At 37.4% G+C, this 21,496-nt stretch overlaps 1 protein-coding gene across 4 annotated transcripts; it reads left to right on the forward strand.

Annotated features, from left to right (window-relative positions):
* The first annotated feature begins 1,523 nt into the window (after positions 1-1,523).
* On the forward strand, positions 1,524-14,186 carry LOC113055345 (macrophage-stimulating protein receptor-like). 4 transcript variants are annotated; one of them, XM_026221589.1, is made up of 21 exons: positions 1,524-1,781; positions 3,063-4,358; positions 6,549-6,725; positions 6,809-6,931; positions 7,107-7,277; positions 7,694-7,854; positions 8,147-8,285; positions 8,421-8,557; positions 8,751-8,930; positions 9,008-9,107; positions 9,326-9,544; positions 9,661-9,807; positions 9,930-10,083; positions 10,219-10,311; positions 10,433-10,645; positions 11,343-11,423; positions 11,796-11,977; positions 12,219-12,328; positions 12,585-12,750; positions 12,840-12,976; positions 13,734-14,186. In XM_026221589.1, exons 2-21 carry the CDS (start codon positions 3,096-3,098, stop codon positions 13,963-13,965), a joined length of 4,185 nt encoding a protein of 1,394 aa, XP_026077374.1. In that variant the 5' UTR covers positions 1,524-1,781; positions 3,063-3,095; the 3' UTR covers positions 13,966-14,186. The 4 variants fall into 4 exon arrangements, with proteins under 4 accessions (XP_026077374.1, XP_026077375.1, XP_026077376.1 ...); XM_026221590.1 differs by having other exon boundaries at positions 10,297-10,311; XM_026221591.1 differs by lacking the exon at positions 10,219-10,311.
* Positions 14,187-21,496: the final 7,310 nt, after the last annotated feature.

A 21,496-nucleotide genomic window follows, 5' to 3' on the forward strand; every position in this document is an offset into this window, starting at 1 on the left:
CACTTTTATGACCTGTACTCTAGCATTCGAACGCTTGGGTTCAATAAGACTATTCTTTTAGAATTCTTTTAGAATTCTATTATATTCTATATAGTCTGTCTTCAAATAGAGATTTTTTTTTTACAAAATATCCACTTACATAAATATGCTGAAAGATATTCATCATCTTTCACAGCAGACGGGTTTTGTCATTGGAAACAGTAATCGATCCTTGCAGAGTTTCTCATTTTGTTCTGGTTGATTGCTACATGCAAATAATAATAAAAAAAACCTTCCTGATTGATTTGAATGGAAAAAGCACACAGGCAAAGCACCATAAACATATATAAACCGATTCAGGTAAATAGATTCAGTGAGATCTTTTCACTGAAACTATGTATAAATAGCAGTCAAAATTATCCAGTTCTCAATTCCACATCACTGACTTACTAGGAAGGATGATTTTCTGTCCTTCCCTGCGTCCCTGCGATTTCAGGGCATAGCCTGTAGAAAAACTCAGCATGAAAATTATTATTGAAATCCTTTAAAAATATATTTCCTGAATGATTTGAATAAAAAAACTTATTATTCATAGATTCACATGTATAAAATAAAGATGAAATAGTTGAAGCAAGGAAGTAAAATCACATATTTTGAATCTGTAATCACAGGTCACTGTTAGTTCACAATGTTGAATTTATTTTCACCACTTGCTCTTAAAATAATGAGCTGTCATTCTCAGTATCAATAGTAAATAATAATGTTTTATTGTTCTTATGAGGTAATGCATTTAGAGAGAAAGTTGAGTGTTGAAGCCCACTCAAGCTTCATAATATATAATATAATATAATACAATATAACTATTGAGTAGTAATTGGATAAACTACCAATAGCACCATTTTTTTTTTTTTTTTCAAAAAGTTTTGCTAGTAATATGTGTAAATGTGTTTTCATTTGTCTAATGTACTGTTTATATTGAATAGGAATTTAGATGCATTTAAATACAACCACAAACATTCAACTACATTATACCATATGTTTTCTCAGGCTGTTCTGTAATTCTGCAGATATGCTGCCATAGAATTCAGATTGTGTGGTGGACACTTTCCTGTTATCTAATCCTTGTCAAACTGCTTTTTATTCTTAACAATGTGACAAATTGTTCATACCAACAACTTCAAAATTTAAATTTAACTCTATATTTAGGATTAATGCCCAAGTTTAGTATTGTAAACAAAGCTTTTGTAAATTACAATAGTGTTAGTAAAGTTAGAAATTAGAGGTTGCTTTGAAAATCTGTCATTTTGTTTTTAATAAATCACTGTTTGTAAATCTTTGCATATCTGTGTGATGCAGGCATTTTAAGCTCTACTGACTGACACATTACACGATTTGGACAATGTGCGCTCTGTTTAATCTATTCATCAAATGAATATTGAATCCTACTATTTGAAGTCTTGTCTCATGAATATTAATCAGCTGGTAGGATGCCGAAGGACGTCCGCATGGCGTAGGTATTTATGAGCAGTATGCGGGTGGGCAGGGCCTGTCAACTCCAGTCAGTGCTTCAAACGAAACGAGCAGTCGTCTAAAACACGAAGACATCGCTTTAACTGAACTAAACTAAATTAAACTGAACTAAAAGCTAAACTGAATCTATTGTGTTAATATATACTGAAAGTTCTTTTCGTCTTTCAAAGTTTTTTTTTTTCGCTACTATATTTCCGCATGTTCAGAATTGGAAATGCAATTATTGATCTATACTGAGAGCTGTACTTTTTCCGGTTTACCGTCACTAACAGGTAAGTGCGTTATTATTGCCTATTTATCCTAAAATTTGAAATTAGATCTATACAAGATTTTTATTTTCTTGGAAAGGTAAAAACATAATTTATTGCCTTAATTAAATATAATTGCCTATATTTTTTTTTAAATCAAAATAATTAAGCTATTAAATATAATAAACAGGATTCATAAATGGCAACATCTCTGTTAATTCCAAAGATACGGTGCATTCAAAATAGCGTACGTTTTATTGATTTATTATTAAAAGTCCATGTCTCATGTCAGACAAAAGCTGAATACTCTTTTCAAAAACACTAAGCACCCTCATTTGATAATAAACCATTCGCCTAAAAATAATATCCTCCTACGTTACAAATAAATCATCCACTAAATTAAATTAAATTTATGCATTTAGCAGACGCTTTTATCCAAAGCGACTTACAGTGCATAAAGGCTATCAATTATTATTTTCATGGATTCTGTGAGATTTATGTTTTGTCAGTATAAACACAAATAAAGTTACTGCATATTTAAAAACAATATAACACAGCAAAGCATTTGCCTAGTCAGGTGATCTGTATTAAAGAAACGCAAACTACTTTCCACTGTTTCCCTAAGGATGAACACATTCTTATACATGTAGTCTGCAGAATGCATTCAATGCAGAGGTTCAAATGCTGTGGCATGATTTTGAAAAGTAATTAGCTCATTTGTTAGTCAAAAAAAAGCTTTGAATGTAAAGCACAACAGTCAGTTTGCAACTTTTGTACAAGAAAGCACGTCTAAGTTGTGACAAGAATGACAATTTGAGAGGCCCTTGGTGTAGAACATGGTGATGAGCTCTGTTAATAATTAATTCAGATGAGAACCAACAAATATGACATTCAACATTGGCCAACAGAAAGGCCTTTATTTATTTGTCTTCATATTTAGCTTGAACACTTGAAAATAGCTGTTACAGAGTTTTGCAAAATATCTATTTTTACCTTTTTATGACTTCCTCTCTTTCCGAGACATGAGTAAGCAAAACCTCTTTTAGTGTTTACAGACTTGAAATGTGTATGACAAATCAAAACATTTTCTTCCTAAATTGTTAAAACATTCTTTATGTAATCATTGCGTCGCATCATTTTGAAACCTTTATTTTATCATAGTATGGGCACTTATCAATAAAAGTTGGGATGGTGTGTTTTTTTGTAAGATATGGGAGTGACTTAATGATGACAGTATTCAAATTTTTGTGTCTATTTATTAACTATTTTTAAAGGAAGCTTCTTTTGTGATTGTTCTGCTCTCAGGCCTTCCTGTTCTTAGGATGTCTTCATTGACAGATGCCAGCTGGAGGTAACCGTAACACACTACAGCCATTTTTTTTTCACCCTGGAGTGGACATGGTCCATTGGGCCACTCATCTGGTGACTTGTGTCTGGATACAGGCTCTAATGTCTTCTGCATTAGACACTTGTCCCCCAACGGCTCCCATTACCGTGGACTTCTCGGTGCCGTATCCCATGCCACACTTTCAGACCCGCAACCCCATCCAGAACATAGTTACCAACTCCCTTTTCCAAGAGGTCTATGTAGCCTCTCAGAATGTCATTGAGGCGGTGAACATCACTCTAGGTAAACTTTGGGAACTCCGTACGGGACCCGTGGGCAGTCCGGAGTGTGAAATATGCGATTTGTGTGAGATCACAAAAGATCCCTTCCACGAGGACACAGACAATGAGGTGTTGCTCCTAGACACGTTCTTGATGTACTTGTACACATGTGGAAGCTCGCAGTATGGAGTTTGCTATTTCCATCAACTAAATGAAAATGGAAAGCCTCCTGGACCTTCAAAGTGTTTATTCCGGAAGAAGTTAAACTCTCCACAGTTCTGCCCGGATTGCATCGCTAGTCCTTTGGGAACGAAAGTCTCCATGGTGGAAGAGGGCCAAACGGTGTACTTCTTTGTCGCAGCAACGGTGAACAACAGCGTGACGCAAAAATACGCTCGCATGTCCATTTCCGTACGCCGACCTGTTGCGACCGAGGACGGTTTTTACACTGATGTCCGAGGGTTGACAGTGTTGCCTGCTCTACAGCAGACTTACAGCATTGAGTACATCTACAGCTTCTACACGCAGGACTTTGTCTACTTCGTGTCTGTCCAACGAGAGAAAACTGACTTGGACTCTTCGCCCTTTCAGACGAGACTAGGCCGTCTGCCACGCCATGAGTGGGAAATGCGACGCTACCGTGAAATTGTTCTAGAATGCCGCTTTGAACCCAAAAGGCGAAGGAGAAGCAATGGCAGTGAACCTTTCAAAGATGTGGTCTACAACGTGGTTCAAGCGGCCCACTTTGGCAAAGCCGGGCGGGAGCTTGCCGATGAGCTGGGTGCTGAAGAAGAGGATGATATCTTATATGGCGTATTTGCTGTAACTGATGACTTGGGCATTCCTGAATATGATTCAGCACTTTGTGCATTTCCGATGGATACGGTAAACACGGCAATAGATGATGGAGTAGAGGACTGTTGCAAGTCAGGACCAGAGCAGCTTTCCAGAGGCCTTTGCCATTTTCAACCCTGTGAGAGCTGCCCACATGAGGTTGGTGCATTTTCAGGTTTATTTGCAAGATTATTTTATGTTGAGACTGAAGTTTTCTAGTGGGCGGTTTTTTGTTCTTTTATTGTAAAGTGGTTTGAGTGGCTACTCGTCCTTGTGTTTATTATTACTTCAACTTCTATAGAGAATAACCGTGGCACTAAAGGCACTACACTCATAAATCGTAAACCGTATGGTCTGATTAAAGAAACCTTTTAAATATCCTACTGTATCCATTAGCACTGAGGTTCCGAGACTGAAATAGTTCCATGAAATATCAAAATTTTTTGTCTTTATGTAGGAATTAAGAGCAACTATTCTAGTTCATTAGAATCATTGGGAATAACACTGTTTGGCCCCTGTAGGAAAGTTTAACCAATATGACCCAAGAAAGAGGTTATGTTGAGTTCTAAGTTCTTGTAACCCTTAAAATGCCCTAAAAATATATGAATTGCTTAATATAAGTCTGTGTATATGAGGTTTCTATTGCTTTATTCTCTGTTAAAAATATTTGTCTTGTCATGTCTTGTCTGTGCAAGTCTGATTGCCTGAAACATTACTCATGACTTGGAAATGATTTAAAACTTGAGTCAGACTTGCAAAACAGTGATCCGTGCCAGAACTCTTGCGCAACATTAAAACCCCAAATTTTGAGTTTTAGAATGACTTTCAAAACAAGTAGCTTAAGTAGTCTGTACTGTTGTTCTATGTGTGATTTTTAAATAGTGTTTACTGCACCATCTCTGTTAGAATTTCATATTCAAACCTGCAATAGTTTTGGGAGACTGTCTAACATCTGTTAAATAGCTTAAATCTAATGTTCCCCTGCTCTTTACTACAGCAGGATTCTCAGAAAACAATCTCAGCCACTCACAGGATGAGTTTTCTTTCATGACAGTAAGCATTAGAAGACTGATTTTGAGATTTGTGAATATCCAGAAGGGTATTTGAATACTGAAAAAGTTAATGGGAAAATTATGCACCTCTAAGGAAAAGTGGTCTAGAGGTACATTGTGTGTTTCCCAGAATGAACTCGTTATTTGCGATTATTTTCAACCAGCATGTGTCAAGGCGAGTTTAAATCTTTGTATTAAGTCATGTCCCTTCATGTTACACTTGGTCTGATATTTTGCAATCTAATGCAGTAACACTGATTCATTTTTACATGTCTAAATTCTTTTTACGGTCACTGCATATTTGTAAAATACTAATTAATTTCTAATTAAAGAACTAATCTATTATCTAGCATTTACTGTTTGCCTATGCTAGTGAGTGAGAAGCTGCTTAATTGTGGTTAAATGTCTTAAAATCTGTGAAGTTTGCACTGGAGGAGATCATAATTTAAGTGTTTGAATGAGAATTAGCCACTTTTACAGTCTAAACATCCCTGTAATGTGTGGGAGGATTTCTTGGAAATCTCAGGACGTGATTGCAAGTTTGCTGTCATAAAATGTTTACAGATGGTATGTGTCTAAGAGTGTGTTTGTGCAGTTAAAATAATAGCGGTTTCCACTGAGGTCAATGTTTATGGGAAATCAAGTGAGTGAAAAAAAGGAAAAAATGACTGTTTAATTTTTGGGATTCCAATGAGAGACACAAACCACATCACTCATCCTAAATGCACTTGTTATACTTATTAAATTATATATTATGTGTTGTTATTTATTATATAGTGTGTTTTCACACTGGAAATGCATTTGCATATTTCCAAAAAACAGGCTAAGAAGTCAGTTGTGACTAGCTAGCGCACTTTCTATGGAAAGTTCACAGCCACTTCACAATTGTCTAGGGCCATGGTTTGGTTAGTATAGGATTTTCAGTTTTGAATGCAGGAATTGGTTGCGAGATCGACGTGTGGTTACTTCGTTTACAGCAGATCAGTGCAGAAACATCACTGCGGTACTGAAGAACCCAAACAATAGAGTTCTTTTGTGTTATGTTTGGAATTATTGTGGTCAGAATCTAAACTGGTGGCCTAGATTCCTGGAATATACAAAATGTCATATCCATTGTCATACAAATGTCATTTAATTTGTCAAAGTATAATCTATTTTACTTTAACTCTAACTGCTGATAAAATTTTGTTCTTTCATAACCAACTTTTGTACTGTACATCAGTGCATCTATCAAAAAGAAAGATGTCTTTGACATGGCAGTGCAGCTCTGATTATTTTATTGTGTATGTGTGATCAGAGCATGGAGCACAATATGACCTGCAGAGATCAGCCCACCCTGGTGTCTCAGCCATACTACAGAGTCGACCTCTTCAACAGACAGATGAAAGGCGTTCTGCTCACCTCACTGCTGGTCACCTGCATTGAGAACAAGACAGTGGCTCATATAGGCACATCAGATGGGAGACTGCTGCAAGTATGGGTCATAAAGAGGACAGTTACTAGCTATGCCAGTTTCATTAATTATAATATTAACTTATTTTCTTTTTGATGCCACAGCTTGTCCTGAGAAGATCCAGCCCCGTCATTTTTGCTAATTATTCCCTTGTAGAGAAACAGAAGGTGTCGTCTACCGCAGCAGTTCTCTCGCCGGACCATCTACTGTTTGTGGTTGGAGATAAGGTTTGTATCATAAAAAAATATAGGAATGAATCTGATGTTATACCAACCGTGATTTCACATACATTTTAGTATGCTGTATGACGTAAGCTAGTATTCCAAATGGATGTGGCTAAGATTCCAGAAGACTGTATTCCTTTTTTGGGGCTAATGATGGTTATAAAATCAAAACTGGCAGATGATTCAGGTGCCTCAGAGGGGTCCCGGTTGTCGGCACTTCCTCACATGTGCCATGTGCCTGACCGCACCAGAGTTCATGGGATGTGGCTGGTGCTCAGGTCTGTGCACCTGGGTTTCGGAGTGCAAGACACACTGGGGAAATGAGTCATGTCCGCCCGGCATCACGGAGGTGAGACATTAAACACACACCAAATGAGCTCTTGTGTAATTTAGCTGAGATTATTATTTATTAACAAGGTTTATCCGTCAGTGACTCATTTGAAATATATTATACATTTAAAAACAAGAGTCTAGATGTAAAGCTAGATTATAAATATGGTACATTTCAAACCCTTTAAAAACAATTTAGATGCTTAATATTCTGGACAGTAGCTATTTGAAATATTTTATAAATATTTATATTTTAAATATTAAATGTATGTATGTATATATATATATATATATATATATATATATATATATATATATATATATATATATATATATTATTCAGAATATTTGTATTGATTTGTTTTGAAGCACTTGTATGTAAACCCACAGTGTGAGAAAGCATACAGCAAATGCGTATGGAAATTTTCTGTGTAGTTTTTCCCCAAAACAGCGCCCCCTGATGGTCAGAGTGAGATGACTTTGTGTGGATGGGAGTTTCAGTCTCCCTTGCGACCTGCCATCACGACCAGAACCCATGAGGTGAAGCTGGGTGAATCCGCCTGCGTGGTCCAGCCTCACAAAAGCAACAGCACACAGTAAGTATTACTGATTTCATGCAGGGTAATTATAGGTAACTACAGTAATACCAAATCTAAAACTAAAATTAAGAACAAAAACAATTATAACTTGAAATAAAATACTAGTTTTAAAAATGTTTATATATATATGTATATATACACACACACACACACACACACACACACACACACACATACACACACACACACACACACACAAATACTTTTTTCAGCAAGGATGCATTAAACTGATCAAAAGTGACATTAAGACCTATTAGTAAGAATGTAACTGGTAATTTTGTCTGCTCAGCTTGTTGTGTAAGATCCGTTCTGGGGCAACAGAGACACTTTTTAAAACAGTGAACGTCACAGCTAAAGTGCATGAGGGCCGAGTGGAGGGCCGATACTCCATTGAAGGAAGTGCCGAGCTGCCCGGATTCACCTTTGTGGTAATTAGTTAATTCGTTGCACTTACAAAACATGCATTTTCCTTCTTTAAAACCCTCCACCTGACTTTTAATCAGTAGTCATTAGAAAGCTTGTTGACAGTAGATAACCTTTGCCAAACATATTTTTTACACAAGGTCCCAAACATCACTGAAGTCCAGCCGGACTATGGACCTGTGAATGGAGGAACACTCATCACCATCACAGGCTCTTATCTGGACTCTGGGAAGAACAGGAAAGTTACGCTTGATGGAGAAACATGTCCAATCCAAAGGTGTGTGTGTATTCACATTTTACAGGGCACTACAAATGGGGGCCTCTAATGGAAATTATGAGATACACTACTGTTCAAAAGTGACACCTTTAAACCTATACATTTAAAGTTCCAGCTCTGTTTATTAATTTTCTCAGTTAAAGATTCTATATGTAGTGTTCATGTTCTAAAGTGAATGTTGTTCCACCTACAGTGTATCTGTGGTAAAAGGAAACCTGTCCTCCATCGTATGTCTGTCTCAGTCTGTGACGGAGGTGAAAGACGTGGTGCTCCGTGTCTACATAGATAAGTCCCGTGTGGTGACCACTAAAGTCTTCCGGTACAAGAAGACCCCTGAGATTCTTGCCGTGCTGCCCGATTGCAGCTTTGACAGGTAGATGCAGAAAGTTAAGAAAACAACCTTTCAGAAAAATTATGGAATGTCTAACTTCTTATTATGCTGAATTACAGTGGGTCAAGAATCATCATTGAAGGCCGAAATCTGGACTCTGTCTACAGAACTGTCATCTACTTTAAACCCAAAGAAAGCCACCTGAAACCTGTTTCCACTGTATGAACTGTATTTCACTCCTGAGATATTCCCATATTGATCTATTGCCTTGTTTCTTTAAAGTGGGCATACCATGAGGAATCAAATATTGCTTAGTATTTTAAAATAAAAGTTCATTGTAACATACTGTAATTTGTAATAATAGGTAGCAGGATAGAAAATATTACACATTACTTTTTTCTTTTTTCACATATGCTTTATACTGTTGTTCCCTGAAGGAGTGTAGAGGTAAAGCCAAACCCACCCGTATGGAGTGCATCACCCCGGTCTTCCATCGAGATGAGACAGAAGAGGGCGAGCTCTCATTTGACATGGATGGAGTGCTCGGCCTGTGGAAAAAAGACTTCTCCTACCACCCCTATGGCAGACCCATCCCATTTGAGACTGAAGGTCACATACTGAGACTCTACCCTGGGTTTGATGAAGTGTCCTTGCATGTAAGTCGATACTTCCATGATTACTACTATCCCATTATTGCATTGCTGCACTTTTTCCACTTTTAATGATCTTTCTGGGATCTGGGATTCAAAATATCTTTTTCCTCATGATGCAGCACCAAAAGTTGAACCTCGTGAGTTCCTGCATGTCAATAACGATGACAGTTGGAGATGTTGACTGTGGGGCTAAAGTTTTAGATAATGAGATCACATGCAGGATCCCTAATAATCTCACCATTCCCAGTGAGGGTTTACCTGTGAAGGTGAGTGTATGAAAGTATGTGTAGATCTATAAATGCAATAAACCACCTTGTCTTTAGCCAAAGAAATTGCCGTTAGTTGCATAAAACAACCTTATTCTGACATCAGTATTTTCCTGTACCAGGTAACAGTTAATGGGTACACACATAATGTTGGTACCGTTATCTTGGTCAGTAACCACTATATGGTGGGTATTGTGCTTGGCATACTGGCAGCTCTGGTCACCGGTGCAGTTATGGCCTTTATTGTGCTGAAAAACCTGAGAAAACAGAAAAAAGGTGAGAAAGTTTGCCACGTCTCACTAATGCAAATCTTTTGCAGTCATTCCTAAATGTAATATCTTAACAAGCACAGCTGTTATAAAAAAAAAAAAAAAAGGACAATCAGTTTTATCACACCCTTTTTACCCACAGCTTCGCTGGCAGAAAGTCGTCTTTCTTACTTTTCTCATAGTCGTTCACGTAATAATAGTGTGGATTTATCTCTCTTAGGAGAATACAGACGTGGTGAGACAACATCTTCACATCAGTAACAAAATTTAATTTATGTATTTTTCCATTGACACTTTGAAGTTGAAGTCTACAGATACTTTAGAAACACTTCCATTATGTTCTTTGGTGTTTACAGAACTGCCCCTCACAAGCATCACTGCACCTTCTGGGGCCTTGGCGTTCCCCGGCCTGGCCTACACAGGCAACCTGGACACAACGCTGACCCCTCTCATGCCTCCAGAGAAGATCTCCATCAGCAGTTTCCGCCCGGAGCTGCTGGAGGAAGTGAAGGATGTGTTGATCCCAGCCTCCATGCTCAAGGTTCACCACCACCAGATCATAGGAAAAGGTGTGTTTATAAATAAAATAGGCTGTGTCCTGCAAATAAATTCAGTACACTACCTTTCAAAAGTTTAGATGACTGTAAGTCTCATTTCACCAATGCTCTATTTATTTGATTATGAAAACAGTAAAAAATACAGTTAAAATATTTGTTACAATTTAACTGTTATTTAACGATTTAACAATTTAACAATAATAACTGTTTTCTATTTGAATATGTTTTAAAATATCATTTATTCCCTTGATTCAAAGCTGAATTTTCATCATCATTGCACCAGTCTTCAGTGTCACATGATCCTTCAGAAATCATTCTAATAAGCTGATTTGGTGCTCAAGAAACATTTCTTATTATTAACCGTGTTTAAAACGGTTGTGCTACTTAATTTCTTTTGTGTGTAAATCATGACACTTTTTCTTCAGAAATCTCTGAAAGTACGTTCAAAATAACAGTATTTAAAAAATATATATATATATATATAATTATTTTATAACCTCATAAATGTCTTTTAACTAATTTATAAGTCTTTGCAGTATAAACGTATTTTAATTTCTTTTAAAGGGTCTTACCAACCACAAACTCATGATATTGCTTCATTTCTCAAAAAACCAATAACAAGAAAAGGAAAAAAGGTCATATTTTGAACAAAGTTTATTGGCACTATTAATTAACACGATTTTTTCTCTCTCTTTTTATTTTTTTGTAGGACACTTTGGGACAGTTTACCATGGTTACCTCACTGACCACAACAACAGAGAAATCCATTGTGCTGTGAAATCTCTTAACAGTAAGAAACTCCTCAATATAAAGAGTTCATAGACACTCATGAAAAACTGAACTACCCTATCGGGATTACCTGTCTGATAAAAAACATATATTTCTCACTACGAGCTGCCTTTAAAATTGGGTGGCTGTTAGCTGTAGCAGAAGTTCCTGTTGCTTGATTGTGGTTTTCGCAAGAACAGGTCATGGGTTAAATTCCCAGGGAATGCATAAACTGATTACATGTGTACTGTACCTTGAATGCAATATAAGTACTTTGGATAAAGTATCGGCCAAATGCATAAATGTAGAAGTGGTTTATGCACAAGTTTTTAAACGTTTTGAGGTTTTTTTAGAAGTCTGATCTCTATTGTAAATTTCACATTGTCTCTGCTAGGAATAACGGATGTGGATGAAGTGGAGCAGTTTCTGAAAGAGGGCATTCTGATGAAGGAATTTCATCACAGTAATGTTCTCTCGCTGCTGGGTATCCTGCTTCCTGAAGAGGGACTTCCCTTGGTGGTCTTACCTTACATGAAACACGGAGACTTGCGTCACTTCATTCGCTGTGAGAAGAGGGTCAGTTGCTAGAACGTAAACTTTTAACACATCAAATATGTTACATATTTTCCCGTTTACCTTTGCCTTGCACAATAGTTTTGTATTTGCTGTTGGATTTCACAACATGACCTCCTACACAGCTCAGCATCAAGCTCATGACCTTTGCAGATGCTCCAGCAGTGATGTTTCCGAAAATTACACAAACTCATTGTGTGCTTGGGAAGTATAAGTCTTATGTAGATTTGTTGTCTAACCCTAGAATCCAACAGTTAAGGATTTGATTGGCTTTGGGCTCCAAGTTGCTAAAGGAATGGAATATCTGGCACAAAAGAAGTTTGTACACCGGGATCTGGCAGCACGCAATTGCATGTGAGTTTTGCATTGCACAGAGATTTTGCATTTCATGTTTAATACTGTAAAGCTGCTTGATTTAAAGCAATCTGTTATGAAAAGTGCTATAAATAAATGTTACATGAATTGATCTGGCTGGAGCGCTGAATTGCTGAGCTCATGCAAACATATCCACATCATTACGATCAGATGCTTTCTTAACTGCTGGTTTCTGTCATTTTGCATGTTCATCTCAAGATGTATTTGTATTTGTATTTTTTTTTAAATGCACCAGGCTTGATGAATCCTACACGGTAAAGGTGGCAGACTTTGGAATGGCCCGTGATGTGCTGGAGAAGGAGTACTACAGCGTCCAGGACCACAGGAAAGCCAAATTACCCGTCAAATGGATGGCCATTGAGAGCCTGCAGACGCAGAAGTTCACGTCCAAGTCAGATGTGGTGAGAAACATGGTTGCTTTAACCACTGGATTACAATAAGGAGTTGTCATATGTTCTTCTTAACATTGTTATTCTTTCTTTTGATGTAGTGGTCTTTTGGGGTTCTAATGTGGGAGATGCTCACAAGAGGAGCCAGTCCGTACCCTGAAGTTGACCCATATGACATCACACATTACCTCCTGAAGGGCAGACGGCTGCCTCAGCCACAATATTGTCCAGATCCATTGTAAGATTCTCCATGTTTCTGCGATATATATTTATATTCCTATTACTCTTCTCACTTAATCAAAATGTGGAACAAAAGTAGAATGTTTGGTTGGTTTACTGAAGCCAGTTCTGTTCTCAAGTAGGTTTATTTTTCATTTGTTTTTGGAAATTGTTCCACAACGCAAGAGAGAGAGAGAGAGAGAGGGACATGGCCTTTTGGAACTGCAATGGTTTTAAGTAGCTGTCAGTAAGTTTAGTGTTTTTCCACCATTGGAGTTCAGAGGGTTTAAAGCTTACTCAGTATTCAGAGCAGTGGAAAAGGTCAACCGAAAGGTTATTGTGAATGTTCCTTCAATTATCCAACACCTCAAGCACTGTACCCAGAGAGTTAATCATCATTCACTTCCAGACAGAGGGAAATATTTAAAAAACAACATAGTGTTCAGTGTTCCCCAAGTGACACTGCAAAACTTTATAAACCTTTTTCAAAGCAATCACTAACCAAACCTTTAGCTTTTAGCCCGAGTTGCTGTGGAAAATAATATACATGCCTTGGTATCATGAAATCACAGTTTTTTGTTGTTGTTGTTTTGAACACATATCATGATACCCCCACATCACTTCTTTGTAAAGATTTGGAAACTGTAGAACACAGTAAAATAGTGTAGCAATAGGATGTGGCAACATGACCGGTGGTGAGGTTAACCAGTGGAAACTGAAGTTCATATGCCTGGCCACAACTGAGAGATGACTAACCATCACCTCTGTATCTGCAGATTCACCATTATGTTACAGTGTTGGGACCCCGACCCTGAGAGGAGACCAACTTTCTCCACGCTAGTGTCCGCTGTGATGAGTATTCTGTCTAGCCTGGAAGGAGAGCACTACATCAGTCTGAAGGTCACATACGTCAATCTGGACCAGCCCCGCCCCTATCCTGCCCTAACAGACTCTGCAGACGAATACGATTCATCAGATGCCGATGATGCAGGCTCAGTCTCTAGCTGACTGGCCAACTGGTTTGAAGTAGCATAGGCTACTAGAATGCTATTTTAACAGTACTATTTTAAAGGAATCATTCACCCAAAGACGAAAATTTGCTGAAATCCATCCAAGATGTAGATGAGTTTATTTTATCAAATGTTTAAGATAAAACAGATGATAAAACATCACAATAATCTGCACTTTAACACATTAATGGTGGATTTGTTTATTACAAACACCCAGCTTTTCACTTCACAAGACATTATTTGATGGACTGGAGTCATGTGGATTATTGTGATGGTTTTATCAGCTGTTTGGACTCTGATTCTGACGGCACCCATTCACTGCAGAGGATCCACTGGTGAGCAAGTGAAGTAATGGTGAATTTCTCCAAATATTTTCTGATGGAGAAACAAACATCTTGGATGGCCTAAGGGTAAGTAAATTTTTTTAGCAAGTATTCCGTTCCAAAGTCCATGCCCATTATGTGCCAGAATGCCACATAAATATTGGAAATCTTTTGATGTGTAGTTTATATGACATGTCATATATTGCATATGACAGACACAACACTTGCCATTGAGTCAATACTGTCTAACACCTCATGGCTGTGCTTTTAGTTACTATACTTTTGTCCTTGTACTTTATGTGCATTTTCCAACACAAACCATTAAACTTCCAATAGATGTCTATTGTTCATGAAACATTCACTTTTGTGAAATACCTGTGCATAATTTAGAAATCAAGTCAACAGTGAGAGCACTGAAAGTGTTACCACACATTTAAGTTTCACATTTCAAGCACTGCATTCATTAGAATATCATATTTCAGATGTAGAGGATGTATATTTTATTCTTGAAAAAAGTACTTTTTTTATGTGACTTATTTTCTGTATATTATTATTATAATCAAATACAGAAAATCCTGGTCTGCGACACTTTATTTTGAAGATATCTGTTATTAGTAAGCCTTTACTTGGTATTTGGTTTGTGATTATATCAGATGCTTGTACAGAAAATGGATTCAGTGCACAATGTTTGGGATGAGTCAGCGGTCAGAGGTGTTGAGCTGAATTATATCACTGTGCTGCAGTTATGGAGCCTGTAGAAATGAGTGAGAATTTGATATCTTTGGTGCATATTCCTAAATAAAATATAATTTTGCCAAAGGTGCCAGTTTTAGTGTGCACTTGAATTATCGTGGGTAGTGCCACCAACCAGCAATATGCTAATGTAGCTTGTCATGTCATGACTACTGAATATTACTAAATGCATAACAGAACATTATCTAATTGCAAAATCAATCTCAATGAATATTTAGCTTCAAGAACTGAAATTATTTATTGTCATGGGAATGTCATTTTCATATACTATGTAAGGAATTTCTGTATTTCTTGGTATTTGGTGTACTTTGAAAATTAAAATTATATTAAAAGCAGTTTTTGTTCAAACATAATGACAATGGGTATGTATATTGAAATTGTATTGAAAAATTACAGTTGTACTCTACTTGTTTAGACAGGATTTTTGGAGTAAAATGTGACTTGACAAGGCTGATGTTATATTTGTCTGTGCCTTTTAAACGTTACAAAAAAATACAAGCTGTATCTTTGAGCTTTAGCTACAGATGAACACCCGGGGTCAGTAAAAGCCATTTTATAATGGAGCAAACATTATGAGATGCGCTTTTCTAACTGTTTGAAAAAAAAGTCCTGGATTCACACACACGCACACGCACGCACACACGCACACGCACACACACACACACACACACACACACACACACACACACCGGTCAGAGTTTGAGATCAGAATGATTTATTATGTGTTTTTTTTATCACACAAATAAATGATATTTTAAAGGATATTAAAATAGAAACCATTATTTTATATATTTTATTTTGATAAGTTTGAATTATTACTGATTTTAGACTGTAGCATCACTACCAATAGCCGCGTGTCGACAGCAGGTGGCGCTGTTGATCTATAATCCCTTGCAGAGATACTGAAATACAACCTTTTTTTGTTTCAAACAGTTCATTGAACAATAATAAATGAAGTACCTGAAGCTGACAATGAAGTAAATGTATAATAATTAGCACAGATGATTAATTTACCGCTGTAGACGCGCGTGTGAGGAGCGGAGACGCGCCGCGGAGCGTCAAACGCGCGTGAGGACCAAACACGGCAGAACGGTAGGAAACTTCACTCCTCTTCTTATTTCTCTTTTACTATAGCGATTTATTTTTAGATACGTGATCTGAGTCTTTCATATAGGCTAGTTGTTTTATAAACGCAGTAACTTTGAAATCAGCTCCGAAAGTTCCTGTCAAGTTTTTAAAAACGAATTGATTTAATAACGTGTTGAATGAATTTGGTAAGAACGGTATATGTTTTTTAATTCATAGAGGTTATTAATATAGGCTGAAATATAGTGTTTTTTTTATAGTGTAAAGGTGATCTTATGGTGCTTAAGCTGTTAATATAATATAGAGGAAGATTTTTACTATAATTTTTAATTTGTAATTTTTTTTTTTTTAATTCAGATCTGTACATCGGAGCAGGAAGTTTTTGTCAAACAGTTCATTGGTGATAAATGAATATTTGACCTGAGGCTTTTTTAAACCTGTCGATTTGATTTTTAAATTATTTCAATGACTTTTGGAAGTCAAGCCTTCTTGTACCTCAGTTGTATGTGTTTTATGAATTGTGGTTGGAGTAATCAACTGAGAAATAAAGTTGAACAGAAATGATCATGAACTCTTAAAGATGATGATGAAAAGAAAAGGTAATATTGCATATAAAATTATGTCTAAGTATGAACTAAGTTGAAAATAGTGTTTTATATAGTGTAAAGGTGATCTTATGGTGCATTGCTCGTTAAAAGTTAGGCTGTTAATATAATATAGAGGAAGATCAATCTTAATTATTTTTACTATATTAAAATGCATTTATTTTTTACATTCTTTAGTCGAAGTTTTTCAGATCTGCACTTCGGAGCTTGTTCGCGACTCCTTTGATTCAGATCGGCACTTCGGAGCCTGTTCACGACTCCGTTGATTCAGATCGGCACTTCGGAGCCTGTTCGCGACTCCGTTGATTCAGTTCGGCACTTCGGAGCTCGTTCTCGACTCCGTTGATTCAGTTCGGCACTTCGGAGCCTGTTCGCGACTCCGTTGATTCAGATCGGCACTTCGGAGCCTGTTCGCGACTCCGTTGATTCAGATCGGCACTTCGGAGCCTGTTCGCGACTCCGTTGATTCAGATCGGGAATTCGGAGCATGTTCGCGACTCCGTTGATTCAGTTCGGCACTTCGGAGCTTGTTCGCGACTCCGTTGATTCAGTTCGGCACTTCGGAGCTTGTTCGCGACTCCGTTGATTCTGATCGGCACTTCGGAGCCTGTTCGCGACTCGGTTGATTCAGATCGGCACTTCGGAGCCTGTTCGCGACTCCGTTGATTCAGATCGGCACTTCGGAGCCTGTTCGCGACTCCGTTGATTCAGATCGGCAATTCGGAGCATGTTCGCGACTCGGTTGATTCAGATCGAGACTCCAGAGACTGTTTGTCAAACAGTTCATTAGTGATAAGTGAATATTTGGACCTGAGGCTTTTTTTAACCTGTCGATTTGATTTTTTAATGATTTCAATGACTTTTGGAAGTCAAGCCTTCTTGTACCTCAGTTGCATGTGTTTTATGAATTGTGCATAGTTTATCAACTGAGAAATAAAATTGAACAGAAATGATTATGAACTCTTAAAGATGATGATGAAAAGAAAAGGTAATATTGCATATAAAATTATATCTAAGTATGAACTAACTTGCGCAATACAGTAAATATTCTTAATCTACCCTAAATAAGTGAAAATGTTTGGCTCAGTTTACAGAAAAGTCCATCCTTTCATTATGATGCAGCATTGTTTCCTCCTCAGATGAGTTTTTAACATCTTTATTATTGTGGGGATTAGTGTGTAAGTGCTACACACTGGTCGGAGTTTGGGATCAGAATGATTTTTTATGTTTGTTTGTTTTTACAGGAGTTTCTTTTAATCATCAAAAATACAGGATTAAAAAATATATATTATTATGAAGTAAAAAAAAATATTTTTCTATTTTAATATACATTAAAATCTATTTTATTTCTGTGATTTTCAGCATCATTACTCCATTACTGATTTATTATCGGAGTTGTGCTGCTGAACTGTGATACTTCTTTCAGGATTATTTGATGAATGAAATGTTAAAAAGAAGAGCATTTATTTAAAATAGAAGTCTTTTCTAACAATAAACACTAGAGTTCAAAAGTTTATAACTTTTTTAGAATGTATTAAATTGATAAGAAGTGAATCAAAGCAGTGTTGAGTACTCGAGACTCGGACTCGGTCTTGGACTCGGTCTCGAGACCGTATTTTAATGGTCTCGGTCTTGTCATGGACTCGTGTGCATTTTGACTCGGTATTGACTCGGACTCGAACATATTAGGAATCGGACTTACGCCCGAGTCCACTCGAGTCCCAATCAAAATATTTCATGATTATTACTGTATGTTAATGTTTATTTAAATTGATGTATGATTGACACATCCAATGACTGGTGATTTTCTTTTGACGTGAGACGTTAGGCCAGCAACACACTGGATGTGTGGCGCAAGCGCCTCAGCTGCGTGGCGTGTCTGTTTTTAATTCGGCTCCCATGTTAACAGGTTAGATCTTGGAGACTGCCTGCGTGAGACGCGCGTAAAACCCGTGCATGCTAGAAATAGAACCGACGCCTATTTTTCACGCGACACGCCTGCATGTTGGAAGCGTTTCCAGGCAAAATATACTAGGAAAATATGTTTATATGTCATTTTGTACACAAATACATATTAATTCATGACATTTTGATATTTGAAATCTAGGTTGACATAAATTCAGATATAAATGTAATTTTAAAAAGAAATTAATAATGATCGATTTTCAAATATTGCACCTGTCAAACATACTCTATTTTGCCGTCAATACTGTTGACGGTGTCTTATCAGTAGGTGTGTAAAAAAAATAAAAATAAATAGCCTGTTTTTTTGGCGGCCTCCCTCTATGTCACCTTCAGCCGCAGCAGCGCGCCAAGCGCCGCGTGCAGGCACGCTTCTGGTGTGTAAAGACACAGAAAACGCGAAGCAGCCACCACGCTTCTAGCACGCAGCAGAGACGCCACGCAGCCAGTGTGTCACCGGCCTTAAGTTACCCTCCTGCCATCCGCCTGTAGTGATCCCGCTTTCCAGAAAGCCACATTGCTACATTATTTCTCTCAACTGTGTTATTTTTACAAAGTAGGCTAGGACAAAATGGTCACAAAAAAAAACAAATATTGTTTAATTAAATTATATAATGAATACAGACACATACTGACTGTCTCAACACTAAACATCTCCCCCTCAAAAACAATGTCTGACAGAATGCATTGAACTTATATTGCATTTCATCCAGCTTTCTTCCCCTGGCACATACACACTTTTGGATGAAATTTTCCTGGACAGTCACTCGGCTCTTGTGTGTATGCCCTCCGTAACAAAAAAAAATAGTGTGTATTTTACCCTGCATTAAAACCCACCATCCAGGGAAATTAGCATTAGATTATCCGTTGCTGTTACAGAAAGTGATAAAATGGTAACTGTTGTCAGTCCCTGCTTCCTCTGTGCCAGTAGAGAGTTTTTAGTCTGGGTGGATTGATCATGAGACCACATCGTGCTTGGTTGGGTAGCAGGATGGTCTCCTCACTTATTTTTTTGAAAGGTAATTATGCCCATCTCTAATCTTCACAACATCTAAAGTGCACATAATCCAAGACATTGTAAGGATATTAGCAGTCATTAGTTAAGCTTCAAGGTTAAAAGTTATGTAAAAGCTGTTACAGTTGAACATTTACAGGTATAGTGGTACAGTAATGTTACTTGTACTAGAAGTGTTATGTAGAATTACAATATAGAGTCGTACAGTAATATTATGTGTACTAGAAAGGTTATATGGATGTGTATAGTGGTACAACGATTTTATGTGAAAATGAGCACTTAATATTGACAAGTAACACTTCATAATACTAATAAAATTACCTTTACACCACATACTATGTGGCCCTTTTAACCTTTATTGTTTCCACCAAACATTTGATATACTCTTGAAGATTTCTTTAGGTCTTGTCCCAGACCCAATCTCTCTGGTCTCGGTCTTGACTCGGACTCGACCCTTTCTGAACTCGGTCTTGTCTCAGACTCGACCCTCTCTGGACTCGATCTGGACTCGGACTCGAATGAGCTGGTCTCGACTACAACACTGAATCAAAGATTAATATTGTAAGAAGAGATTTATATTTTGAATAAACGCGGTTCTTTAAAAAAAAAAAATATACATCGAAGAATCCTGAAAAGGGTATCGCAGATTCCAAAATAATATTTGGCATCAAAACTATTATTAATTATAATAATAAATCATCATATTTTAATGATTTCTGAAGATCATGTGACACTGAAGACTGGAGGAATGATGCTGAACATACAGCTGCACATCACAGAAATAAATGATATTTTAAAGGATATTAAAATAGAAACTATTATTTTATATATTTTATTTTGATAAGTTTGAATTATTACTGATTTTTGACTGTAGCATCACCACCAATAGCCGCGTGTCGACAGCACTTGTATTGTCGAATACAACCTTTTTATTTGTTTCAAACAGTTCCTTGAACAATAATAAATAAAGTACCTGAAGCTGACAATGAAGTAAATGTATAATAATTAGCACAGATGATTAATTTAGTGCTGTAAACGCGCGTGTGAGGAGCGGAGACGCGCCGCGGAGCGTCAGACGCGCGTGAGGACCAAACACAGCAGAATGGTAGGAAACTTCACTCCTCTTATTATTTCTCTTTTACTATAGCGATTTTTTTTTAGATACGTGATCTGAGTCTTTCATAGAGTTGTTTTATAAACGCAGTAGCTTTGAAATCAGCTCTGAAAGTTCCTGTCAAGTGTTTTAAAAAAAATGATTTAATAACTTGTTGAATGAATTTGGTATTCTACATTTTTTTTTACATAGAGGTTATTAATATAGGCTGCAATATAGTGTTTTGTTTATAGTATAAAGGTGATCTTATGGTGCATTGCTCGTTAAAAGTTATGTTTGCGACTCGGTTGATTCTATTGATTCAGATCGGCACTTCGGAGCCTGTTCGCGACTCGGTTGATTCAGATCGGCTCTTTGGAGCCTGTTCGCGACTCCGTTGATTCAGATCGGTACTTCGGAGTCTATTCGTGACTCCGTTGATTCAGATCGGCACTTCGCAGTCTGTTCGCGACTCGGTTGATTCAGATCGGCACTTCGGAGTCTGTTCGTGACTCCGTTGATTCAGATCGGCACTTCGCAGTCTGTTCGCGACTCCGTTGATTCAGATCGGCACTTCGGAGCCTGTTCGCGACTCGGTTGATTCAGATCGGCACTTCGGAGCGTGTTCGCGACTCTGTTGATTCTGTTGATTCAGATCGGCACTTCGGAGCCTGTTCGCGACTCGGTTGATT

The sequence above is a fragment of the Carassius auratus genome, chromosome 36 (genome assembly GCF_003368295.1).
Source record: "Carassius auratus strain Wakin chromosome 36, ASM336829v1, whole genome shotgun sequence".
Taxonomy (NCBI): domain Eukaryota; kingdom Metazoa; phylum Chordata; class Actinopteri; order Cypriniformes; family Cyprinidae; genus Carassius; species Carassius auratus.